At 38.5% G+C, this 27,756-nt stretch overlaps 1 protein-coding gene and 1 long non-coding RNA gene across 2 annotated transcripts in view; one reads left to right on the top strand and one right to left on the bottom strand.

The window, feature by feature from the left end:
• Positions 1–3,197: 3,197 nt before the first annotated feature.
• Positions 3,198–27,756, top strand: part of ACOT12 (acyl-CoA thioesterase 12) — a 40,252-nt gene continuing 15,693 nt past the window's right edge. The window contains exons 1-9 of the mRNA XM_064482067.1: positions 3,198–3,361; positions 10,094–10,163; positions 13,840–13,900; positions 17,149–17,250; positions 20,163–20,298; positions 24,293–24,449; positions 26,006–26,125; positions 26,980–27,130; positions 27,637–27,692. Of these exons, the coding sequence (XP_064338137.1) occupies positions 3,235–3,361; positions 10,094–10,163; positions 13,840–13,900; positions 17,149–17,250; positions 20,163–20,298; positions 24,293–24,449; positions 26,006–26,125; positions 26,980–27,130; positions 27,637–27,692 (980 nt within the window). The 5' untranslated portion in view covers positions 3,198–3,234. The remainder of the gene's footprint in view (positions 3,362–10,093; positions 10,164–13,839; positions 13,901–17,148; positions 17,251–20,162; positions 20,299–24,292; positions 24,450–26,005; positions 26,126–26,979; positions 27,131–27,636; positions 27,693–27,756) is intronic.
• Positions 7,057–19,839, bottom strand: LOC105084843 (uncharacterized). The gene is made up of 5 exons (XR_010378909.1): positions 19,034–19,839; positions 18,560–18,635; positions 17,348–17,438; positions 16,370–16,488; positions 7,057–8,054 (listed from the first exon to the last, which is right to left on the bottom strand). It is a non-coding gene; the product is annotated as an uncharacterized LOC105084843 (long non-coding RNA).

The following is a 27,756-nucleotide window of genomic DNA, read 5'->3' as shown; positions in this document are numbered from 1 at the left end:
CCAGCTGCCTCTGATGTTCAGAACAGTAAGTCTTCAGACTCTCGGTGCCTTGCCTGCATCTCCTGGGCACTTACCACCCCAGCTTTCAGCACAAGCTGACAGCATCCTTGCCTCCTACCAAGGCAAATCTCTACCTGAGAACTCACTCTTGTCCTGCAGTGCTGAGGAGTTCATGCTAGGGAGCAGCCCTCAGCCAATGCAGGGTGGGGGTTGGAGGGTAAAAACCCCAGCTTCCTTGTCTCTGGAAGGAATAACTCAGGCTATTCTTCACAAACTTTAATGTCCTTATGACTCACCTGGGAATCTTAATAAAATTCAGATTCTGATTCAGCACATCTGAGGTTGAGATTCTGCATTTCTAATGAGCTCTCAGGAGATGCCAATGCTGTTGGTCTGGGGACCACAACTTGACGCTACCGGTGCTTTCTGCAGTTTTCTCCCAAATTAACTGCTTGCTCTCAAATTCCTGTTGGAGGCTCTGCTTCTAGGGGAAGCATTTTTTTCTGTTTCGTCTCTTATATTTCCTGCTCCTTGTTCTCAGTTTTCTCAAAGCCTGACCATTACCTTGCCATGTAAACCCTAGAGCAAATTATCTCATTTCCTCATGTCCAGAATGAGGGGGTTCGACTGTCTAGTTTCCTTCCCTCTCCAACATTCTAAAGATGTTCTTATTATTCTAGTGATTACCATACTTTCCACACTCTTCTTGATCAGCTTTCCTGCTCTTGTGCATGAACTTCTAAAATCAATCTGGCTTCACAGCCTGCTCATTTTCAAAAGATGTCTCGAAACAGAAACGGAAAGTAGAAGCTTTTCCTTCAAACAAAATAGCAAAAATCCTTGATAGATAAAGGATATATCACATACAGATGACATTTTCATTGTCAAAGAGGAAAAGAAACCATTCAGAAAAAATAAGAATAGTAGTTTCAGGCAGAGGCTACAAAAATTCAAAACCAACAAAAGCTATGAAACCATAATCAAGATATCTAAATAGGAGATAATACATACAACACAACATGACAGTGACTTTGTATACTGTGTCTGCTTTTTGATCAAACATCCCTAGACATACATATACAAATTCATGCTGTCCCCTCCCAGATAATTACTTTGGAAAGCTACCAAGTATATGTATAAACCAAGTATGATTATGAGCATTTACACAATATTACCACTTTAGTCACTGTTTTTTATCCAAAACAACACATACATTATTTCAATAACTTAATATATTTTCTAAAATATTAATAAATGAAATTCACACATGTTAACTGTCAGTGATCGCTGTGTAACAGTCTCTCCATCACAGTGACATACAGCAGTAAGTAACTGTGTCTCATTCACAAGTCTGCATGTCTATTATGTGGCTCAGCTTCAGGCTGCAAGTCTGCAGGTTGGCTGGAATGACTCTGCCATACAAGAGTTCAGCCTGGCACCCAGACGCTGATGGGGCAGCGGCTCAGGCATAGCATCTTCTCACTGCGGAGATCAGGTGTTCCTGAGAGCAGGAGCATGTGGTACCTCAAAGAGCTCAGTTCAAACTGGCACCCTGTTACCTCCCCACATTACATTCCAAAGCAAGTCACATGGCCAGGCCCAGCATCAATAAGTGCCTCTTATGGAGTTGTCAATAGACAGAGTGAACATGTGCTGAACAATGATCTCATCTGCCAAGATGCTATTAAGAACTCAAGGCAATTTCCAGTGAAGAATGACAAAAATGATATGTATAATAACACTGTCATTGGAATTACTGTATAACTATGTAAAAGAACCAACCTAGAAGCACAAGTTTTAATTTACTTGTTTAAAAAAAAGTCATTTTTATGCTTTTTATAAAAAAGTCAAACTTCATACTTACCTAACTGAATGCATCCAATTTATGCTTCTTTGGGATGGAAACCTACCTAGAGGATCCTGTAAAGTTATCAAGTCCGTGTTTCCCTCACTCCTCTCCTCCATTAAAAAAAAAAATCTTTAAAAGGGGAAGAAAAATTACCAGAATCTGCATTTTGATGTCTCAGATGGGGCTTGACAGGCCATCTACATAGAGATGAAAAAGCAGCACCAATTTATTGGAGTCAGTTAGACTTTATGGTAAGTCAGGAGCCCTGAGTTCAAGCCAAGTCCTCTACTACCTTAGCTCCTGTTACATCAGCTGCCTGCCTGGCATGTTGCTTCCTCTCAAGGCTTCCATTTCTTCACCCATCAATGCAGCCAGCCCTAACAACATGACACCTGTGGCTCTATAATATGCTGGAGGTTTCCTGGTGCCAAGTTTCCTTAATGGGAACCGCTTTGTAAGTCATTGATTTCAGCTCTAGAAAGTGTAACAGCTTTTATGTGCTAAGTTTAACAACGCAAACTCTCATTTAATGTTCTAGAGTCAGTCTGTCATAAAGAAATTCTCTCGGGATTTGCTGGGCTCAATTTTAAATGAGTTTCTAATTGTAAATTCTCTAGGTTAAAGCCTTCCCTTGTTGGGTGACTGATGTACCTGCAAATATCAGCACTTTTTTTTTTTTTTTTTTTTTTTTTGGTTTGTTTGGCAGTTGTGGGTGGAGGTAGTTACATAACAAAGTGATGAATAACAGTGGTTTTTGGAACCATTATAATATCCTAAGAATCAGAAGGTGGATTTTGAGCTGAGGGGGGAGGAGTGAGTACCCACCCTACTTAGGAGTTAACAGCCAGAAAGAAAGAAAAGTCAAATACTCTAAAAAATCAACTTCTAAAGCAAAAGATCTGCATTCTCTGGACAGCATTCAACCAATTAATTATTAACTCCCCACCGCCTGTCAATTCTTCAAACGGATAATAATCTCACTATTCACTTACTTGGCAAACACCTACAGCACCTTAGCCAAGCCCACACTGTGAGTTTCCTACATTATCTCATTTAATTCTCTGCAGTCCTCTGAGGTAAGTACTGCTATCCCCCTTCGCAGGTGGGAACCCCGGGCTGTTCCCAGCTATGCCAACCTCGATCGCCCCAGATGCAGCTTCTTCTGAGACAGAAGAGAGTTCCCTTTCGCCCTCCTCACGATGTCCCTGGCCCCTTAAATCTCACCTCCCAGTGCACCGAGCAGCCCAAGCGGCCAGCAGGGCGCGGGATGCGCGGCCGGGTCGGGCGGCGGGGCGCCAGTGCCCTTTGGAGCAAGGGCGGGCCCGGTGGTGGCCCGGGCAGAGGCCAGGCGCCCTTGCCCCGGGGCTTCGCACTCTCGATCCGTCATGGAGGGGTCGGCGCCTGGAGAGGTGCGCATGAGCCAGGCCATCCAGCCCGCGCACTCCAACCCGCGCGGCGAACTTAGCGCCGGACAGCTGCTCAAGTGGATCGACGCCACCGCCTGCCTGGCAGGTAGTGGGGCTGGAAGGGGAGTGCAGGATGCGGGAGACCCCGGGGTGCCAGGGGTCCGGAATGTGAAAGCCCTGAAGGGGGTCCGGCGTATGTGTCGGGGCGGGCTGGGGTGGGGTACGGCGGGTGGTATCTGGGAGCTAGGAAGCCAGCTAGGATGTGGGGATGCGGGATGGCAGAGGTCGGGATGTGGAAAGTTCCAGGATGACCGGTGCGGGATAACCCAGCCCAGTGCGGAAGCCGACGCTTGGGGTTCTAGCCCGCGCCAAGCCAGGATCAGGGATCGTGAAGAGGGAGAAGGAGCGAGAGGAAGGCATTTACACAGTTTTAAACCCTGTGCGGCTAGTACGTAATGACTGAGATTGTTCACCCAACACAGGGATTGACCTAGACCAGTGGTTCTCAAACCTTTTAGTCTTAGGACTCCTTTACCCCATTAAATAAGTAAGGCTCCTGGAGAGCTTTTATGTAGGTTCTTTTTTTCCCTGTATTTACCATATGCGAATTTAAAAAATAATAATAATAATTCATTTGAACAGAACAAAAATCCATTACATATTTTTATTGAAAAACAACTATTTTCAACAAGAACAAAAATGTAGAAGTGGTATTATTAGAGAAAAGATACTGGTTTACATTTCTGCAAATCTCTTTAATGTCTGGTTTAATCACTCATTCTTGTAACTGCTTCTGCACTCAATTTGTTGCCTTCCACGCCCTCATGTAGTCTCTGCACAGGACCTTTGCACTTGCTTTTCTTTTTGCCTTTACACTCTTCTCTGGGCCCTTTCCATCTATTCCATCTCCACTTAAATATCATTTCTAGAGAGCAGTCTTTCTTGACCACCTGTTTTACATTGGCACCCTTTCATTACTTTTATCACAAAACTCTTTCTGACTTCCTTTACACCACTCAGCACAATCCATAATTATTTTGTGTATTAAAATGTTCACCTTTTATTTCCTGCCTGGCCAATTAGCATGTAACTAAAGCTGGTTCTCCAGTGCTCTCAGAAAGTATGAAATAAAAACCTCCTGATTATATGGATGGGTAGCTGGATGAACAGATCTAGAAGTTGGAATCTCATTTCTAAAAGGAAGCCAGGCATTGCATAAGGCACTTACTAGACTTAGCAAATGTACATTTTAAGTAAAATACATTAGATGAAGTACTAAAGCTGGAAGGAGCTTTAGATCATGTATGTTAGGACTCTTACTTTATAGAGGACAAAAGTAAAACTCAGATGATTACAAAACCCTGCTTTCCTCAATGAGTGTTCATAAAGTTTCTAATCCCCCGTGTATTAACCACGGGCAGAATTCAGTCATATAGCCGATGCCAGTCTGTTTTCTGTTTGTTGACAGGTCTCTTTGATTTCTGTCTTAACAGTTTTTATCAGGATTTGAGATCAGTTATAATAACATATAATAATGGAGACATGAATATAAAATTCATTCGCATGTAAGACAAACAAGTATAGAAAATTTTGAGGTTGCTAATAATAATGATGCCTATTGCCAAGGTAACTGATTTCATTATGTAAATTCTGAAGTGACTTTTAAAGTTACCTCATTTTGTGCTTCTGTCCTATAATGGAGAAACAGTTGCCCTCCTGCAATTGTCATAAAAATTTCTATGGTTTTACCTTTGGAAATTCAGACCATAGAAGGATTCAGTTGATAACCAATTACTCTGGATCTTAATAGTTATATTACTAACAATACAAAATTAAAGAAACCTTTATGATAAAGTGGTTTGGAAACATGGCTAAGGCATGTGTTAAACACTTCACGGTAAGAAAAACCTCCACATAAGCAGAGGACATTATTTAGCCAAGGTGTAACTCAGTCTTAGGCAGAGAAATGCTCCACCATGGTATTTTATTTTATACAATAGGAATTAATCCCAAAACTGGGTTTTCTGGCATTTTCCCAACCAGAGTTCCTCATTGACCAGCACTTCTGTACAGGCACATTACTATGATAAATAATGACCACGGTCATGGCCCCAAGGCACTTCCATGACCACCAGGTAGTTCTATATTGCAAAATCCCTTCTCAATATTTAAAGAAAGATTAAACACATCACTATCATTTTGGCATTAGATCATTAGATCTCACTTCTGTCACTTAGGCCCCATTATTCTTCTAGTCCCTTAATCCTAGAGCCATCTATGGGTCATTCTCTACCCTCCATATCCATTTCTTATTTTGAAATATCCCAGGCTCACATTTCCTTCTCTATTTCATTTGTGAATCTTTTCCAGGGTTCATTCTCTCAGGAATGGCACCCAATCCATCCATTTATGCAAGTAAAAAATCTAGGAGTCATCCATCCTAGATCCTCACCTTGCTTCTCCCTCCACATATCTAATCCATGAACCAAGTCTTAACAATGTGACTTAAAGCAATCATTCAAACACAACCACTTTGTACGCCTCCAACTGCCACCACTAGTCCAGGATACCATCATCTTTCATGTGGATTTCAGCAGTGGTTTCCAAACTGGTCTTCTCCATTCATTCTGGCCTCCTCTCCACACTGCATCTAAAGTGCTTTCTGAAGCTGCTTATCTGATCATGTCACATGTTCTGTTCATCTTTCTCCACTGTCTTCCTTACCAAGGGTTATAAGGATCTCTCTTTCAGCATGGTATCTCTATCAGAAAAGCTCTCCCATGAATAACAACTATAAACTCTGAGAAAAACAAAGAATAAAAGCTACTTAAGGCAACTGAAATGTGAACAAAAGCAGGCTTAAGAACACTTGGAAATCAACACTTGAAGGAACAGAATGGTACTAGCTAACTTTGACTTTTTAAAATATATATATATATATATATATATTTAAAATATATATATATATATATATATAATTTTAAGCCTAAAGAAAGAGCCCAGTGTGCTCCCAGCTTAATCTAATGGAAATTAAGACAGACTTGCTGATTTGAAGAGTAAGAAGATTTGGGGGAAATACAGCTACTGGAATGTGAGGAGGAAGACTGAAGAAATCAGAGAGTCAGAGAGGCAGCCCTAAAATATACCCACAGTCTTTGCTCAAATCTCTGGTGACATCTGAGTCATGTATAATAGGACAGACTCCCAACTTCCTAGCTAAGGCCAAAAGAAACGAAAAAGGCTGGTCCTACCTCTAGTGAGACAGAGTTTTATAGTGTGAGTTTAGCTTAAATACCTAAGTGAAAAACAAAACAATACTCTTCAGAGGATCATATAAGAACCTATATTTTCTACAATGTATCCCTCACAATCGCTAGGATACAATCCAAAATTACTTGGTATACAAGGAAACAGGAAAGCATGGCTCATTCTTAAAAGACTATCAATGGAGACCAATCCCTAGATGACACAAATGCTGGAATTAAGCCTCAAGGATTTTAAAGCAGCTATTATAACTCTGCTCAAGAACATAATGAAAAATATAATAATGAATGAAAATATAATAAGTCTCAGCAGAGAAACAGAGACCATAAAAATAATAACCCAATGGAAATTCCAAAACTGAAAACTTCAGTATCTGAAATTAAAAATTCCCTGGATAGGATTAACAGAAGAAAGGAGAAGACAGAGAAAAGAGTCATTAAACATAAAGATAGATCAATAGAAATTATCCAATCTGAAGAACAGAGGGAAAAAATTAATTTTTAAAATGAACAAAGTGTCTGAGATTTATGAAAATAATATTGAAAGGTATAACATACTTTTTATAATTGGAGTCCCATAGGAGATGAGAAAAAGTATGGGGCAAAAACAAATATTTGAAAAAAATAATGGCTGAAACTTCCCCAATATGATAAAAAGACATACATTTACTGATTCAAGAAGATCACAGAACAGCAAAGGAGATCACACATAGGTACATCATAGTAAAACCATGATGAAGGGAAAATCTTGAAAGCAGTTAGAGAAAACATACTACATGATACATAGGAGAATGGCAATTAGAAGTAGCCACTAACCTCATCAGAAACAGTGCCATCAGGCCAAAAGATGGTGAAACAATATCTTTAACACTAAGTATTATAAAATTGTCAACCAAGAGCTTTGAGGCCCTGTGCATGGTCTATCCCCAACCTTCTCTTCCCTACTCTCCTTTCTTGCTTTCTCCATTTTAGCCATAAGAACCTTCTTCAGAACCTCTGTAGTCACTGTTCCTTCTGCCCAGCATGGCCCCCTCCCTCAGCTCCCTCCTCCACAACACTCCTTCTCATCCTTCAGATCTCAGTTCAAACATCCCTCCAAGTGGATGCCTTCCCTGACATCCCACGTAGGTGTGCTTCTTCAATGACAGGTCCTCATAAAACCCGTATTTCCTTCAGAGCACTTACTCATTTTGTTACTGTGTTTTCATTTAATCAATCTCTGGCTCCTCCACCAGACTCCATGAGAACAGAGATAGTGGCTGTTTTATATTTCCAGCATCTTACATAGAGGCTGGCATAGCACAGGTGTTCAGTCAACATTAGCTGAAGGAAGGAAGGAATGGAGGCACCACCATTTTTGTCGGCCATCATACCTGGATTGCGTCCACTTAGCTACTGTTCCTCAGATTCTCTGATTCTCCTGAGGAAATCAGAAATAGCTTTAGGGTTTCTCCACTTTTACTGGCATACTGCATGGAGGACGATCAAAATCAAAAAGCACAACAAGCTGGTCCTGTTGAATTCATACCTGTTACACTTGTAAAAAGAAAATAATCACATCGCAGGTAAAAATTGTGGCCCAATGTTGGTTCCCCACATTTGTATTTTTTCTATTTTAATTTAATGGCCCTTGAAAAAGTCTTTAACATAAAGCATGGCTCCTGAACCCCTGAAGCCTATGCTCACTCAAGCTCTCCTCTAGGGAGCATGCCTTGGTCTTCTCTTTTCTCAAAGTTCCTATTGCTTATATAGTCAAAATCACTATTTACAATAATGTATTTGATCTTTCTAAGCCTAAATTTCCCCATTTGTAAAACAGAACCAGTAATAGTATCAACCTCATGCAATTGATATGCATAAATACTTAGCTCAGTGTCAGGCCAATAATAAATTCTTAATAAATAATTATTATGATTATGATTATGTTTCTTTATGATCCCTAATGCAGTCTAGTATAGTACTATATATACATAATAGACACCCAAAATATACAGTAAAAATTTAGTCTTTTATTCGTTTTTGCACTTTATCATTTAAATCATTCAAAATTGGTAACTCATGTTGGTGTACATGGTAATACTTTATTAACAATAATAGTTTAATAAACTCAGAATCTCATTCCCTTATGCCAGGTAACCAGAATGAATGCCTATTAGATACCCATTAGTCAAATTTTACAGCATGTATTTGCAAGGGTCTCAATAGTTCTCTAGAAAACTTAAGCTGTAAAAGGGCTCTGACTATGGCTAGATCTCTGTCACTGAGTGGACTCATTAAAAGATAGGTTAGAGTCAGCTCAGTGTCTGGCAATCAGTGGGAATTTAACAAATGCTTGATACACTGAATTAAACTAAGCCCAACTTGAGTATTTCTAGAGTCTGATACTTTTACATTCTCTTCCTCTCACAGAACTTTACAGATGGGAAGACTACCCTCCCCGCTCCATTACTCACACACAGAGTTCCACTATGGTTAGTTTTCTGGTAGCTCAGTTTATGTTAAGTGCATATTTGGAAGAACAGTTATTTCTAACTAATAAAACCAGAATATCCAATTTTCTCCAGAATTAGATCATAGAGAGGAATGTTTTAAGTACTCACTCTCTGGAGTATTTCCTCACATCTCTTTACCTGGGACTATCAATTAATATATATTTCAGTTACACTAGTCCACTATACACAAAGAATACAAATTTTGTATAGCTCACTGTCTCTTTTTCATAATGTGGCACCAGGAGTGAAGTCTCCAAAATTAAAAAGGAAAAGCCAATGCAGTCTGCTTGGGTTTTAATTGATTGCTCCTCAGAATCACATTCTGGAAAAAGCACATGTCAGAATTTTTCCTGAACGGAATAAATTCTGATATTTTTACATACAGTAAGTCAATAATCAAAACAAACAAACAAACAAAAAAACTCAACAGATGCGGATGGGGAACATGGAAATAACTGGACTCCTCTCTAACCTCTCTTACCCTACTCAATAATTCCCTCCTCCAGCATAATTAATGCATTGTGAATTTTGTGTGAATTTTGTAGTAATAAATAATAAATATTGATTAAATACCTACTCTGAGCCCACCTCTGTTTCTCTGATGCCCAGAGAAGTTCCTCTCTGATTTCAGGTATGATCTTGGGTTCTTCCATACTGTTCAGTGCTTACGTTAGTTAAGTGGTATATACTCAGCTACTGGTTATGTGGGATAACAGATACAGTTTTGATGCAGTTTTTTAAACAAAAGAAGGGTAGAACCTTACAAAATATTTCAAGTTGGCACCAACTTACTTAAGTTGCTATTTAAATAGCCAGATATCCTGGATGTTGGTGTTGAATTTCAAATCAAAGACAGTGTAAGTTAAAACTTAGGAGACAGTACAGTCACTTCCATGCAGTAGAAAAATAACTTCCTGCGCAAAGGAACTGTTACCATTACAGCTCATCCAGAAGTGTGGGCACAGTATACTGAATGAGAGGATGAGTTACTAGAATAAATCTACTTGTTTTATACCTTTTCCCACATGCTGAAATATTTAAACTTAACTACTAATGCAGCCCATTTTTATCTATTTTTTGAAGCTGAAAAACATGCTGGGGTTTCCTGTGTTACAGCCTCAGTGGATGATATACAATTTGAGGAGACAGCTAGGTAAGTGGCATTGCTTTATCATAGCTTTCTCCTGGGCTTTTTGGTTCATTTGCAACATGTATTTGTGGCACCTAAGCTTACTAATTTAGAGTCAGTGATCCAATTTGTTAATAAAACAAATAACATTTGACCCAACGCAAATCAGTAGAACTAACAGCAGCAGAACCTACTTTTAGTAAATACTCAAGTGTAAATTTAGTCCTGATTTTGTTGAGAAATAGCTCTTAGCATTAGATGCATTCTCGTATAAAGCACAGCAGGATTTCTAAAAGCTGATTCTTAATGGCTCCTTCCTCTACTAGAAGAATAGTTAATGATAATAGTATCTCTATGATGGTGAATTTCATCATTAGGTTGTTGGGTAAACATTAACCCATCTGAGTAGAGATAATAAATTACAAAAACATTTTATGCTTGTTAATTTATAAAAACATTTTATATGTGTTTTACTATCTCTAAATTTCAAGATACACAATCTTTCAACCACATACAAAAGTAGAACAGCATCACGTAACTCCAAGGAACCAACACCTAAGTACGACAGTAAACAACCAAAGGACACTACTACTACTGTGTTATCAGTTCCCCTCCATACTCCCACACACACCTGGATTATTCTGAAGAAAATTCCAGATATCATCTGTGAAAGTTTCAGTATATATTTCTAAAAGATAAGGGCTCTTTTAGGAAACATAATAACATAATCACGAAACCATTTACAAGAACTATCATGCCAATGATCTCAAAAAATGTTGTTTTAATTTAAACAACTGGTTTATTGAATCAGGATCCAATATGACTGATATGACTTTAACATAAAAATTTTCCCTTTCTTCTTTTCTCTTGCAATTTATTTTTCAAAGAAGCCTGGTCATTTTTCATACAGAGTTTACCATGTTTTATATTTGCTCACCGTATCCCTATTTAACATGTTCTTCTGTCCTTTGTATTTCTTGTAAACTGATAGTTATATCTAAAAATTGATCTGATGAAAGTTTGATTTTTGATAAAAACCAGTTCCTTTCAAGAGCATATAACACCTAATGATCATTATCTAGAACCATTATTTCATTAGATTCTGATAAAACGATAATATGCTAATTCTATCATTTCTTCATTTACTTTCTGAATATTTGTGTAGAAAGACTATTTATCTCACTAATTACTTGGCTAATCTGAGGCAAAGTTTGGGGAAAAACAGACTTAATTCTTTTCCTTTATTTAGTATCATTATGAGCCCATGGATTTTAACATATTTGATGCATTTCAATTTTGATGTGATTATTCTTATGGATGCTCAAAATACCCCATCTTTGGACAGTGGGAGCTTCTTCAGTTTGGTTCCTAAGACCTTTGGATATAACCCCAAAGTTAGAAGTCTTTAATAATTCCTTTGCTTTCTGCTGTGACAAGCTGGGCTCATCTGTTACATTTTCTCACACAAACTTAGAAATTTTTTTCAGAAGAAATGGTAAGTAGTAGAACGCATAATCTGGGCAGGGAAGGTGCTCATTGATACAGGATTGGTCATTATTTCTATGTCTTTTCAGTGGACGGAATTATGAATTGTGTTTTTTTAAAGAGTTTATATTAATAACTGTTTAAACTAGGATTATATGGTTTTACTTAATTTCTTTGATTTTATGTTTGTACTCTTTTTTTCTTTCTGAATGTCTTAATCCTTAAAGACATAAATATAACTTATACGAAAAAGGGAGAGAGAAGATCATCTGTTTCCAGTCTGGGATGGTTCTCAAGGTGGGGTATTTGCCACCAGTTTCAAACCCTAAGTATTCTTGTCCAGTGAGATGCCCAGTTCTTCTCTCACTGCTCACACTCTGCCTCATGCTATTACTGTAAATCTCTGCTAGAAACTTTACCAAACAGAGCTAGGAATTCTAGGAGGAACAAATTTAAGGAAAAAAGAAAACTGGTTACGGTTTGCACATGCTTAGTGTGGGGATTAAGTTAAATTAGGTAATGCGTGTGGAAGCAGCTAACACTCAGCCTGGTAGAGCCTCCATAACTATGAGCTGAACCTGCTGAGAGAAGTCTGAAAATGTGGCCCTGAGTTTCAAGAATGAGGTTCAGGCTGAAGATGTAGATTTGAGAATCATCTCTATAAAGATGACAGGATCGTGGAAGAGAATGAGGTCTTTCAGGAAGAAGGTGAAATGAGAAGAGACTAGAACAAAGAACTTAAATTTGGGGGCTCTCGCCATTTAAGGGATGAACTAAGGAAGGGAAATCAGTGAAGGAAACTGAGAATGAAGAGAGAACAGTGTTTTGGAAATCAAGGGAAGAGAAAGTTTCCTGAAGAAAAAGGCTGACTGATGCTGTTAAATGAGAAAAGACCTTGATCTTAGCTGCTCGGAAGTGACTCTGGAGAGATCACAAGTAAGACATGGAGGCAACAGCTAGATTTGAGTGGCTAAAAAATGAATGGGAGGCGAAGCCCCCAGACTTCTACATTGGACAAAAATCCTAATCTTTGAAGATGCATCTCAAATGTTACCTCTTCTATGACTCCTTCCCTGACTTTCCAAACGAGTCACTTCTGGGTGCCTTTGTAATACTCGATCCTTTCTTCTTTTCAAAAAATTTCATAGCATTGCACTTCGTCTGTCTACATTCTGGTGTCAAAAGTGAAGACCTGTCTCCTTGATGTCAGCAACCTTGTCATATTAATCACTGTATCCTGAGGTCTTAGCTTAATGCCAGGACTAGTTGTAACTCAGTAAACATTCGTTAAATGTGTGAGTTTGAAAAAGAAAAGATTATTTTAGGAAGTTTGAATACAGAGGAATATGTAGAGGAGGGGAAAAAATCTTGAGAAAGAATAAACTTGAAAGATTTTTAGGAAGGAAAAGCCTTCAACATTTTCATAGCTTGATAAGGAGTCAGGGAAGGGACAGCAATTGAGGGTACAAAAGAGCTGCCTAAGCTGGGCCATGGTAGAGGAGAGATAACAGGGGGTGGGACCAAGGGCACAGGTAAAGAGAGAGATCTGGAAGAGATCTATCTTTCTTCCTCTGAAACAGATGAGAGAAGAGAAGTACAGTGAGAATACAGTTCAACTCCGAAAGTAAGGCAGAAAAACTGAGGAAGCTTATATTGGGTAGACCCTTATCTTCCGCTAAAGTGAAGGGAAGGAATTAGAGGTGACTGAGGGGCCTGAACCCAAAGGCTTTGAAACAACTTCAGGTTACGTGACCAGAGTTCCAGCAATAATGAGGAATGAATGGATCATCTAGCAGCATTGAGGGCTCATGTAGCTTAATGAAGCTGATCAATTTGTTTCCTTGCTTGCTTGTATGTTTATCCATTTGTTTGTTAACAAACATTTAAAAAATATCAATTGTATAGGCTTGCCTGTATGTTTAACTTCTCTGAAGGAAACAGCTGTGATACAAAGTATCTGCTGCAGATTTGGAAGTCATTCCAAAGTCCCTCTTCTGTTTAAAATAGAGGTAGTCAGCAATATATGTGTGGTTTACAATGATCGGTTATCTGTTTTATAGCTCTGTCTTGTTCTGTTATCATTAACCTGTTTTTCATGCATGAACATTATCGGCATGATAAGGTAGAACTACTCTGTGGCACATGTGTTTAAGTGAATCTTCACATCTGAAATGAGATGTGCTGGGATTACCGAGCTGTTTGTTTTTTTCACTAGAGTTGGACAAGTAATAACCATCAAAGCGAAAGTTACTAGAGCGTTCAGCACAAGCATGGAGGTAAGAGGCTCCCTTTTCTTACTTCTGCCTGTTAGTGATCATCTTTTCATTGTTTACAGAAGGCAGACAAGGAGGCCTGGAAGAACTTGGAGATCATGAGATTCTGAATTTCAGAAGGCCCCTGAATCTGTAGTCAGGTTCACAAGTGAATAATAAGGAACCTGTGTTTCCCAGTCAACCCTGCTACTAAAATTAAATGTGATGCACTATCTTCACACAGAAGTATGCACAGAAAGTAAACGTACAAAGGAAAAGGGCACTCTTCTGGTTCTTTGCTAGGTATGGGTTTTATTTCTTAATTATTCTGACTCCATTATTATTCTCCATCTCCTCACCCTTAATGAAGACTAGCCTCATAATTAACTAGTTTTTAAAAGGCAGAGGAGAAGTTTAGATTTTTCTTCTTCCTCTACCTGGTTTTCTTTTTTTTACCATAGTTATGAGTACAACATTCTCAGGGGCTTCTGAAGTCTCCATCCAGGTTAAATTAGCAGCAGAGGAGTTACTGGGTCCCCTGTTGCAACTTCTAGGTTGGTCAGTAGCAGTCCCTTTGATCTCTGGGCAAAAATGACAGGTAGGGACTTATATTTGTTTCTTAGGGCTACTATTACAAAGTTTCACAGATTAGGTGCATTAAACAACAGAAGTTTATGGTCTCACTGCTCTGGAGGCTAGCAGTCCTAAATCAAGGTGTCAGTAGGGTTGGTTCCTTCCAAGGACTATGGGAGAGAATCTGCCCACATCTTCCTTCCTAACCTCTGGTGATTTGCTGGCAATCATGGCTTCTGCCGCATCACCCCAATCTCAGGCTTCACCTGCACATGGTAGAGTGTGTGTGTGTGTGTGTGTGTGTGTGTCTCCAAATTTCCCCTTTTTGTAAGGACATCAGTCATTCTGGATTAGGGGCCCATCCTACTCCAATATGACTTCATCTTAACTAACTACACCCTATTTTCAAATAAGGTCACATTCTGAGGTGCCAGATTTGGTGAGGAACACAAATCCACCCATAACAGAACTATTTTGGCAGTAACTACACTTATGGTGATGGCTTTACCCTAATTTAGTCACTTTCCTCCAGTATGTATATAACAGAATACAAAATCCTTGAAGAAATCAGAAAGGCAATAAAAACCTGTGGATAAAATGAGCTCTGCCAGTGTCAGTTGTGATGGTGCCTTTGGATCCTGATTTCTCAACACTGGGGCTCTTGACCTTTGCCACACAATAGCCTCTGGGCTTGGCCTCTCTCCTGAGAGATAGAACTCTCCTTTATATTTAGCCCATGCATAGATAAAAGTTCCCTTTCTTTTCTCCTTTTCCTCTTATACCCTGAGACCAGCTAGAATTTCCAAAGGAAGTTTGACCAGAAACTAAAAAAAGAAAAGAACCCAGGGAGCTTGCAAGCACAGACTTCTGACCTAAGAAAAGTAAATGCTAGCCCCATTTAGAGCTAATTTAGTCCCTCTTCCAAGATGTGGTCTTCTGAGGTCTCAGTGAATGTGTTGTGTATTCAGTGGGGTCTGGCTGGAGGGAACACCAAAGACTCCTAGCTCTCTGTGAGCTCTTGGAACTGTTTACATTACAGTAATTGTTTCTTCCTCAGAAGTTGTTCTTGTCTGGCCTTTTGAGATTTTATCCCCTACACGTGCTCAAACTGGTATCAAACCCAACACCCAATGGGAACAATATGCATATATCCAGAAGTCTTTCCTTTTGTAGCTCCCTCCTCTCTGGGATAATCTCAGCTGCCTTGATCTCCTTGATTTCTGGCTCCTCAATTCAGTAAGAGTCAGTTTCCCTTCCTTGGTCATAGTCTAGGAATTACCTTCAAGTTGAGAGCCCAGGAAATGCAAGTGCTCCCCTCATTTATCTCCCTTTCCTCGGAGATCACAGGTCTGTGTTGCCTGCTGTCCTGTGTGTGAAAATAGTTCCTTTCTATACTTGGACCAGTTTTCTTGTTGTTTGCACAGGATGGAATTCCAATCTGACCCATTCTGTCATGACACAAAGTGAAATTTCCCCTGCTATGTTTTTGAGACATTTGGTCATCAAACATAACGAAGTTAACTGTTCTGATAGAAGACAATGTTCGGAACTTGTTTTAATTCTCCAGAATTGCTACTTTTTTTTTTTTACTGTTAGTTGTCTTATTTTATTTTTCATTTGCCTATTTCTGAAAGTGGAAAGCTATGTAGGGTTGAGAGTTGTTGGGGGTTGAGAATGGAAAGTTTAAATTTGGTTAATCACTACCTAGTTAACTTATGTTTACCATGCAAATACTAGTTTACTTTTTTAAGTTAAGTGAATCGTGGAATGTTGATTATTTTTGTACATGATGTACTCGGTGAAGATGTAGAAACAGATATTCTTTATCATTGGTAACACAGTGCTGAACTAAGATGCCCAAGGTTGCCCACTGTTTTAAGAAGGTAGTATTATTTATCTAGGGGATGTTCCTGATCTTACCTACACTTTTACAGAATTGTGATCACAAGGATCAGAGTGAGCTTCAGAGCTCTTCACATGGGGAAATCTAGTCCACCACCGCATCACCATGAAGTGTCTCAGCCACCTTCTTGCTATTCCTGAAAAATAAAACTCCTGTAAGAGGAAACAAAGCTGCAAATAACATGAATGCAAATAACACACTGCCCAGGTCAATGTAGTTATAAAACTCAGACTAAAGATTAAAAAAAGTTATGGTACATCTCTCTGATGGGCAATAAGCATTCATTAATATCTTGTTTTCAAACACATATTTAGTAATAATGGGGTTAGAAAGTGCATATCACATAATGCCAAAATTTTTTAAGTTATAAAACTGTAAATACAATATGATAATCTTTTGTGTGTGAATGTATATACAAATATACATATATATACATTTCATATATATATATAAAACTGGAAGAAAATTTCTAAAAGGTTAGTATTTATTAATCTAGGTGATAAGATTACTGATAATATTTACTCTGGATAGTCAACTTTCATTTTTATAATTTATCTATTTTTATATTTACCAAATTTTCCATGGTAAATATATATTTTTCTTTAATTAGAAAAAGATTTTTCCTATTTTACAGAGAATCATTGAAAAGACAGTATTACTTAAAAGTAAATTAAAATGCTGGTTTCATCAAAAAATAAAACAATGATGAAGTACGTAAATGAATTCTGAATGCTACAATCACATCTGTTGTCTGGATGGCTGGAAATTAATGAATTTATTTTTCTTTCCATTTTAGATCAGCATCAAGGTCACAGTACAGGACATGTTCACTGGCATTGAGAAACTTGTTAGTGTGGCTTTCTCTACATTTGTAACCAAACCAGTTGGAACAGAAAAGGTAAATTTTCTGTATGAAGAAGGATCTAGTATGTTTATTTGGGGACAATTAACATAAGTATCAGCAGCAGAATTATTATGGAATAAATTTCTTTTACCATGAGGTATGCTTTCCCAAGACTTGTTATTCACCAATATTTATCTTCGTTTTCACCAGTATTCATGTGGTAATATCACAGTATCAACTACCTTAAAGAAAATGAAAGATGTTGCCAGTTTGTGAAAGAGAGAAAACCACTGTGTTTTAAATGATCTGAAGGTCGTATTAGTTTCTCATAAATATTGCTTAGGGATTTAGTTCTTTTCTTTTGTGGTTATATAACTCAAAATTGAGTTAAAATTTTTTTTTCAAAGCAAGAGCAATTTAGCTAGCAGTTGCTTGTTATGGTCCAATCATTTTTTCATACCTAAAGAAAGAATATCAAAGTTGCCGAGTTACTGAAGTTTAAAAATAGGCTTCAGGGCATATGGGGTAAAAACACCTGAAAAAGAAATACATTGGCCTGATGTGGGTGCCCAGTGGGCTTGCCTGGCCATTGGCCCACAGCAGCTCGTCCCTAGTCTGCTGGGAATTTACTCATGATTTCTTGGCTTTTCTTTTTAGGGTCAGGGTGCCTAGAGGAGGGTCCCCATTTAGTCTAAGTATTTTTAAATGTAATAATTCAATTTAGAACTTAAATATTTCATTCCAAGGATCGCTCCATAGTGAACACAGTGGCTTCTCCAAGCCCCACTCTGAAGTAACAAGTACTTCTCACTATGAAAAGTGTTCTTCCTCAGAAGTGCCTACAACATCAGAGCCAGGACAAAGCAGTGTTTCCTCTGTGCCCAAAAGAGGTGACAACAGGGCTGCACTCACCAGCTAGCTACTGCTCATTTGGGCCAGGAGGCACAGAATGGGCGGGGGCTGAGTTGGCCTACCACGGTGCGGAGTTTTGTACACTGGGACACTTTTCCCACTTTCTGCCCGATATTAAACAGGCCACAAGGCAAATTCTCATTGCCCAAAAGGCATTATTTTTCAAATTGAAGTTTGTATCAACTATTATATTACAAAATGCAGCTTTCTGGGCTGTATCTCAGACCTACTGAATTAGTCACTCTTATAGGAGCTTGGAATCTGTACTCTGAAAAAGTATCCCAGGGATTCTGCGTTCACTAAAATCATTGAGACATTGAGACAGGTCTTACCAACTTCTCTTTTTCCTGGAATCCCCCCTAAATCTCCAAACTTTTGAGGATGGGAGAATATGGGGAAGGGTGCAGAGTTCTGAGATCAGAGAGCAAGTGACAGAAAGCAGTCTACCTACCCAAGCTATTCCTTCACATGGGGGAGAAAATGAGGGCCATCATTTTTCCCCTCCAGCTTCAGGCTTCTTGCTCCAGCTTCAGGGAGTCATGAAATAAGAATATAATAGTCAAGGGGGAAGGGTTTATCTCAGTGGTAGAGTGCATGCTTGGCACACATGAGGTCCTGGGGTCGATCCCCAGTACCTCCACTAAAACAAATAAATAAACCTAATTACCAACCCCCCTCCCCAAAATGTAATAGTCATACTGTGGTCCAGTCTCTGCTGAGTCTAAAGAACTGTTTCCAAAAGCGTTTCTGGGAAGTCAGGTGCCTTAAGAGCTGCCATAATTGGTACAAGCTCAGATAATCTTTATTGTAAAGCACCTTTCCCAGACTAACGTATTTTCTAGTTAGTAACATTCTTGTTCAGTAGCACATCATGAGAAGAGCCATGAAAAAAATCAGTGGTTTAGTTTATACCAACAGGCCCTACCTGGATCTCTGTCCAAAGTGAGTTTATTCCAGGATGAGATGAGCAATGATTAACTAGGCCTAGTTCAAAAATGGCACAGGCGAGATTACTGAAGGCCTCACAAGACTCCATGGTCTATGCTCATACGAGGCCTTACTGAAGTTAAAGGAGCTGGCACAGCAGGAGAAAGAAAGCACAGCAAACATCAGAGAGGTCCAAGACTTCCAGCCACAGGGTCCTCTTATGGTCCTCTTCAGGCACACAAAGTATACTTCATCTGCAGATAAGAGCGCCAAGGCATTAGTTTACCAGGTCTTTTACACCCCTCTGGTCACACAACTGAAATAAGGCTGTGTGACTAGTTAAACCAGTGCAAGTTATTGGTTTATACATTGCTAAACAGATTACACAAGGTAGTCCAGAGGTGTTTAACTTTAAGCATGCATGAGAAATCATTAGCTATTTCATCCTTATCTTGGTCAAGGGTCAGCAGCAGCCTTTACGCGTCCTGTAAATAAGCACAGAGCTATCCCTGTCCAGCTGCAAGGTGACTCACATACACAGGTCAGCACTCAGGCATTTCTGGAGGAGCTTGAGCCCTTGGTTCTGTTGCATCATTCTTCCAGGTTTTTGGAGGTCAGTTAGAGCCTTATTCTGACATATTGATTCTTTCAGTTTGCTTATTAATGTTTCCGAATCATATGATGAAATTTCAAAGTTGGGAATATCTCTAGGTACATGATAGCTTTCTCTAGAACATCTTTACTCTCTCCTTTTGATATCTTAATTTTGCAAAAGATAGATAACACTTTAGTGGAGTCAAAGTCCCTTTCCTCATTCATTAATTTGAAGAATTTCTTATTTTATAGTTTTGTTGAAAATTTTTTAAATCAGAGAAAATATTTGGAAAGCTTTTTAAGGCATGTAACTTATTGTTTGAACAAATAATTATGCCTACATTGATTTCTTTTTTAGTTTAAAAAATATTTTAAGAAAAAAATTAAGTCAAATAAAATGTGAAAGCACCCATAAATGCTCTATTTACTTTGAGTTAGAAAACAATATAACATATCATTTGTTTTTGCAAAATTCACGCTGTGTTTTTATAATTGAACAAGGCAATGAAAGATACATGTTTTTCTTTTTCCAGATTCATTTAAAACCAATCACACTTCTAACTGAACAAGATCATGTGGAACATAATCTGGCTTCTGAAAGAAGGAAAGTTCGATTACAACATGAAGATACCTTTAAAAACTTGATGAAGGAAAATGGCAAGTTTGATGGTCAGTAAATCTACTTACAGGAACTTTAATTATATGACTATGGCCTAGCACGTGATCTATCCTAAGAATGTTCCATGTGCACTTGAAAAGCATGTATATTCTGCTGCTGTGTTGATCCTTTCCAGTAATGAGAAAGAAAACCAGAGACGGAATAACCTCAATTCAGGTCAAACTTCCTGACCTGAAAATGTGGGATGAATGTAAAACTGTCCAAGCAGAATGATGACACAATACTTAATGAGCATCCAAAGTACAAATATTGAAATTGACTGCCAGATGAGTATGTCCTATTTGGAAGCCTGAAGAAAGGATGAGGTTTGTTTACTGTACTTAACATGGGTTCACAGCCAGAGCTGTGAGCCTGAATTGGTCTGTAAACCTGGGAAAGCCCTATTTCCCCCATTGACTGGCAATTACCTGTAAACAGGCATGCTTCTGGACTGATGTCCTCTATACTCAATATATCTCTGCATACATGCCACAGCTGATGCTTATGTACACATGACCTGCCTGGTACCCACCTCTACCTGTGTCAGTGTATGCCATGTATGTCTTCATAGGAATCAAGCAGCTTTTTCTTTAGTTATCCCTCAAAAAAGGAGTTGTCTTATACTGGAGTCTTACAATGTCTGTCACATTATAAGGCCCTCTTAATTTCTTATTTTATATTGGTAACACAATATTCAGACAACGGTGCACCTTTTTTTTTTCATTTAACAATATGTTTTAGAGATAGTTCATATTAATTTATTTTGAAAAAAAGTACCATTTGAGTAAGAAATTAACCTAAAAAATACTAGTTTTGGATGTTTATAGAACATTATCTAACAAAATCAGTACTTAAAAAAAGACAGAGTAAAGTTGTAAGAGATTTAAGATTTCATACGCTTTTTAAGGATCACTTTAGGAAGCAGTCCAATTCTGATTACAGCAATATGGTGGACTTGGAGTCTGGAAAAACCTATAATTTCTGGATAAAATATTTACAAACATCTCTGCAAACACATCTCAGCAGGCAGAAAAATAAGAGAAAGTTTTAAAGTCCACAAATGATTAGAAACACAAATGCAGCAGTGTAAGGAGACATTAAGAGCTGGCATTTGCTCAGGAGGACCCTGTAGTGCTAGAAAGTCTAGAGTTTGTTGTTTTAATGGGCCTGCCAGGGCTCAGGAGACAAAGCCAGGTAGAAGGTTGAATCAAAGAACCACACCTGGAGCTCAACTCCCCCAAAATGGGTCAAGTAGAAAAATCCCACTCCTCAGAGAACACCTGGTAGAGATGCTTTCCACTTAGCCCTAGGTAGGATGGAAAAAAACTGTTTCTCTTCAAGGATTCAATCATAAGTGTGTTCTCATGCAGATTTGGTGTCAGAATTTACATAACTTGTTTGGTCTGAAACAGACCAAGTGAAATTTAATGTGAAATGGTATTGTGTTAGGTACTCACAGGTGATCTGCAACCACAAATGCAAATCCTTTGTGGGGAGACGTGACTTTAAGCCCAGCCCTCAAGAATTCCCACAAATAAAGATCCAAGGAATGTGAGCTCCTTGTCAAAAATCACAAAAACCCAGACACAGCACTAGACAATAGAATAAGGGCCACAAAGAATACAGATATTGAATTTATCATATAAAGAATTTGAAGTAAGAATATTAATATAGTTTAAGATATAAAAGAGTATAAAAAGTATTATGCAGAAAAAGAAAATGACTTAAAATATTTGACAAGCAAAAAGAATTTCTATGCAGGAAGAATATATAATAATTGTTTTTATTATTTATTATTTAATTATTTTAATTATTACATTCTGTAAAATTCAATGAGTGAATTAAACAGCAGATACGGCAGTAAACTGGAAAAATAGATCTAAAGGAGTTACCTAGAATTTAAATGGGTAGACAAAGAAATGGGACATATATAAGAGAGATTAGGAGACACAGAAAATGGAGTCTAACAAGCATCTAATCCAAGTTCCAGAAAGAAAAGAGAAAAAGAATGGAGAGAAGTAACAATTGAAGCAAACAACATAGACATTAAGAGGTAACAAGAAAGTTTAATATACATATAAAAAGGTGTTGGACATCATTATTAATCAGAGAAGTGCAAATTATAACCAACAGGAGATACTATTTCACACTCACAAAACTGGAAAAAACTGAAGAGTCCACAATACTTTTTAAGTGAAAATGGGGAACAGTGGGAACTCTAATAAACAGGAGACAGAAGTATAAATCGGTACAATCATTTTGTCACCTAAAAATATTCTGTTGATAGAAAGGACTTGAATGCAGAATAAATCAGTAAAGATAAGTTAATTTATCCATTCAATATTCATTCAATAAATGTTTACTCAGCCCCCACATTCTGGAATTATATTAGAATAATAAAAAAAAAAAATCAGTCCTTGCCCAGAGGAGCATAGGATCTAGTGGGTCAGATAATCAAAGATCACACAGATAAACATAAAACTATAACCATGAAAGAAAAGTACACGTGATAGCTCATAACTGTGGGGTTAGCTGTGGAGGTCAAGGAAGGCTTTCCTAGGAAGTGGTGACTGAGATGGGCCAGGAAAGAATAGGAGGTAAGTGGAAGAAGGTGGTGGTGGTGGCCAGTGGAAATGCTACTGACAGAGGGAGCACCATGTGCAAATGCCCTGATGCTGAAGACAACATTTAGTTACAGGAACTGAAAAAAAGGCATTATGGCTGGAACAAAGGGAGAGAGAGATTGAAAGAAAATATGATGGAGGAGGAAGGGGTACGAGTAGCAATCAGACTAGGTGGGGCTAGAGAGGTTGGCATAGGCCGCACAAGGAAGACCCATCTAGTCTTGGGGTCATGGGAATGATTTGGGTTTTTCTAATAGGACAAGGGGAAGTTACTGACATGCTTTTAAGCAGGGGACTGAAATGATCAGTGGAATGAAGAGGAGAAAAAGAAAAAAAAAAAGACTATCAATTAATTAAAAATAGAAAAATAACACTAGGAAATTAGAGTTAAAACTCTGTAACCACACTTCTCTGCTCACTTTTCTGTGACTGTGCCAAGAATGGCTCCATTTCCAGTTACCAACAGCAGCTGGGCATATCTGGGCTCTTACAATGCAAGCTCAGCTTTGCCTCTGACAGTACAACCAGGATGGGACCCCTGATTTGTAATTCCTCCCCCCACCTCCTCAACAGTAGCACATGAGATTTAAGCCTAGCTGGTGATTCACTTGATGATGCAGGAAGTATAACTGAATACATTTTACTGCTTTGCAGCCAGAGTAAATGATTTCTCCATTGTTGGGAGTAAAAACCAATTTGTCAGTGAATGAAGTAGATATGATTCAAAAGAAGCAGAAAGACACTAAGAAGTACAATGTATTGTCTTTTCTGTTTGTGACTACATTCATTACGAAACAATGACCACGGAGGCCTCATTTCCATTCTGAAGTTTCTACTACAGCAAGCTATTTCAGATTCCCAGTGTCTGTGGCCCTTTATAGCTCAAATCCCTTTCTTTTTAATAACTTTACTGACATATCATAAATGGTCCATATTTATAGTGTACAATTTGATAAGTTTTGAGACATGTATACACCCATGAAACCATCACCACAATCAAGATAAAGACATTATCTATCAATCCCCAAATTTCTTTTTGCCCCTCCCTTCCCTGACCTGCCCCTCCTCCACCTGAAGCAACCCAAATTTAAATTTAATCATTCTTTTAATCAAATTTCTGCTTGACATGTAGGACAGATTGGAATACAATCTCTAAAAGGCCCTTTCTGATCTGTTCTCTTATCCAATTCACTGTAAACATCCACGATTCAGATGAAAGTCACTCTGTAGAATAAAACTTATTTATTCCCTCAAGAATTTCAATTATTTTGTAATTCTCATTTTTCTAAAAGTCTCGTGAGCTGAGTGTGCTGCTGGGAAAGAAAGGCCGTAGCCTCGGGTTCTGCGGTTAACTCCACCATTGTTTACATCCACTTTTCAGATCCCATTTGTGATGAAGAGGAAGGAACGGTTTCCACGAGGGATACCTCTGTTCAGAGCATTGAACTTGTCCTCCCACCCCATGCAAACCATCACGGAAATACATTTGGTGGCCAGATTATGGCTTGGATGGAGACAGTGGCTACTATTTCTGCAAGGTTCTTGGCTGTGACTTTTGGCTTGTGATCTTGGGACCAGTGGTGAGAGAACTGAAAGGGCGAGTCAAGGAAATAAGGAGAGGGCAGTGTTGCCTTCTATCAAAATGAGAAAATAAGTCATTCTCCTATTTACCTTAGAATTATTCAGTCCTTTTGTTTGAAGGTGAATGTTTAAATTCTTGGTTCAAAAATGAAAATGAAATGACAGTTCTTATACTTTATTCTGAATTATGCATGTTGATCTTATGACACTGCAACTTCTTGTAATGATAGTTATGACAAAGTAGATGCAGAAGACAGCCTTTACACTTAAAAATAGTCAAGTTACAGAATTTTTAAAAGGCAGTTTATAATTAGATCTGACCTCTGAAGGTGCTGGTTAGAACTGTTATGGCTAAAGGATTAACTGAAAAATAAGAGGAGTGAAAAACTTGGAAAAGTACTTTTAATGCTCCTGAGTTTCAAAAGGGTTGCTTTATTCTTAACGGAGCCACGTAGATAATTTCAAAGAACATTGTATATTCTGAAAATGCATTTGAACAGGATCTACCCTTCTGACAATTTTTGTAACCAAAAATTGTTACGGTTTTATTTTCTCAAAGTTAAAAGAATTTTATTTTTATTATTGTTCATTTTTTATTATTTTATTATTAATATGTCTATAGTTATGACTATAATTAGAAACCTGTAATTATCCTTTCTATAAATTATGAACAAATATAAGAGCTTATTTTTAAAATGGCATTTCATTTTTAATGACAATAAAGCATTTGAACCTGTTGTACTGTAAAGGCTTACAATATAATTAACTATAGTAGAGTCTGTTCACTTATTGTTGGCACAATTCTTTAGAGTACCTGAATGACTACAGTGGGAATCTAAAATGTAGAAATTATGGAAGTAACTTTCTGAGATTAAATACCATTGATAGAGTTTCAAAAGATTGCACACACAAAAATTATAAAATTTGTAAAAAAAAAAAAAAAAAAAAAGGCTACGTTATAGCCTTTCAGGCTTTTGTCCAACAACCCAGGTAATTTTTCTGTGGGGAAAAGATTAGTCTTTTGATTTGTGGATGAATTCAGGTAACAGTGAAGCCAAGAACAAATGTGAACGGCACCTGCTGGCAGTTCTCTTCTCCCTGCCTGCTCTAACCTAGGAGTCACGGCTTCCTGTGACTGTGGTCATGAGCTGTCAGGAGGAATAAAACCCTCAAATCAGAACAAAAGACAGTGGTTTGTTTTTCGGGGGCACTTCCACAGGGCACAAAACAAGAGCAGGACTGTCAACACAAGAACAGAAGCTCCAGCATCTTGGTAAAGACCTCACAGCTTAGGGACATGGCATTTCCCAGGATATCTGCAGGTATTGTACAGAGGCCTTCTCAACACACACAATCCAGTTATTTACTTCCCTCTTGAGTTGAAAACGGTGTTCATTTAGAAAGAACCAGGAACACTGGTCTATTGCATTCGTTAAGCAAAGCAGCAGTTTCTCAAAATATTTTGGAGAATAGTCACTTTGTTCTCTCTCTCTCCTTCCCTTTGTTTCATCAGCCGCCTGTGTCGAGTGCATCCCCTCCTGAAGTCTGTGGACATGTTTAAGTTCCGGGGACCATCTACAGTTGGAGATCGCCTTGTCTTCAATGCCACTGTCAACAATACATTTCAGACCTGGTAAAGCATGTCTCTTAGGCTGCTATAAGTGAATTCAAACTTGCACATAAGTGATGTTTTTCATTTTATTTCAATCTGGACGTGAGTATAGGGACTATTTTAAAGTGGCCAAGTTCCTTCTAATTTTTTTGAAACTTCACTTAATCTTCAAAATCCATAGACAAACTTTTTAACCCTCTGTTCCACTTGAGGCCTCCTTACACTGAGTACACTATCATAAGTTGGCTTTTAATCTCATAATAAGGGTGACTGTATGTCCCACTTGATCCAGGATGATCTTGGTTTACAACTGTCATAATTATTAACTCTTCCTTTCACTCTCAATAGAGTCCCGGTTACTGCATAGTCAGTCAATTAAAGATGGACCTGTCATTTAACACCATGAAGACCAAACCACTTCCCAGTTATTTTTATTATTCTTGATACACAACGAAAAGCTTTAATTTAGTATTTTTTCTTTTTAAATGTAAAAAGGAACATCTGTATTTCCTATCCAACTTCAGTGTTTGATGCTTCTTAATTATGGTATTGTTTTTAGGAGAGAAAACTTGACTTTGGCACAATTTAAATTCCTGCCTCCTATTACCAACATATGTTCATGAATGTATATAAAGTTCCACTGGCCTTTTTCCCACTTGGCCATGGGAAAGTAATGTGGAAGTACTCCTAGGGGCTTGCACGTCAGATCCATGGACCTGATGAAATGGATTTTATCACCTGCATAGATTGGCAGATGACAAAGAAACAACGCAGGGCCCTCATTCTCTTCCTTGCCTGGAGGAAGTGGTGGGGCAGTGGGCAGATGCCTGGCATGGTCAGGTTCTCTGCCCACTGTCCTTGTCACCCTTCTGCAGTGTTGAAGTGGGAGTGCGTGTGGAGGCCTTCGACTGCAAGGAGTGGTCTGAGGGCCGGGGCCGTCACATCAACAGTGCTTTTCTCATTTATAACGCTGTCGATGATAAGGAAGAAATGGTCACATTTCCCAGAATCAAGCCTGTGTCAGAGGTCAGTTATGAGCACATGCGGTTCAGTAATCAGACCACTTATTCTGGGGGAAGCTGTGGGTACAGAGCTCTACCCAGACTCTCTCCTTGCACTGATAACAACCTCCGTGGCTATTCCCCTCTGGTTTTCTTTCTTTTCCACGTCACAAAGTAACATGGGCTTTTTCTTCTTTTTCCAAATCACTCTCATCATTTATTGGAATGATGGAGGCCCTGAAGACTTCACCTCTGCTCAGCCACATGCTGCTATTGGAAGCATATCACCTTCCATGTCCCCTTTCTAACCATTCTCCCACTTTACACCCAGTTCTCTATGCTGCGCCACATTCATTGGAATTAAGTCTTTCGGAATAAGTTGCCTTAATGCAACTGTGACCTGAGGATAGTTCACGCAGAGGCTTCTTGTCCCAATTAGACTTTTCAATTGACTTAGGAGGGAGAGAGACTTAAGGATTGTAGCACTAAAACAGTAGAAATTTCTTCATTTTACTTTGTTTTTTATTTAAGGATGATTTTAGACGGTATCATGGAGCTATCGCTCGCAAGAGAATTCGCCTAAGCAGGTAAGGGACTTAGGTGTAAGGATTTTATGGAATCTTCCCTTATCTGACAAGCTACATAGCAAAG

This window comes from Camelus dromedarius, chromosome 3, assembly GCF_036321535.1.
Source record: "Camelus dromedarius isolate mCamDro1 chromosome 3, mCamDro1.pat, whole genome shotgun sequence".
Taxonomy (NCBI): domain Eukaryota; kingdom Metazoa; phylum Chordata; class Mammalia; order Artiodactyla; family Camelidae; genus Camelus; species Camelus dromedarius.
The sequence above is the reverse complement of the archived record's forward strand: the minus strand, read 5'-3'. Positions and strand labels throughout refer to the sequence as shown.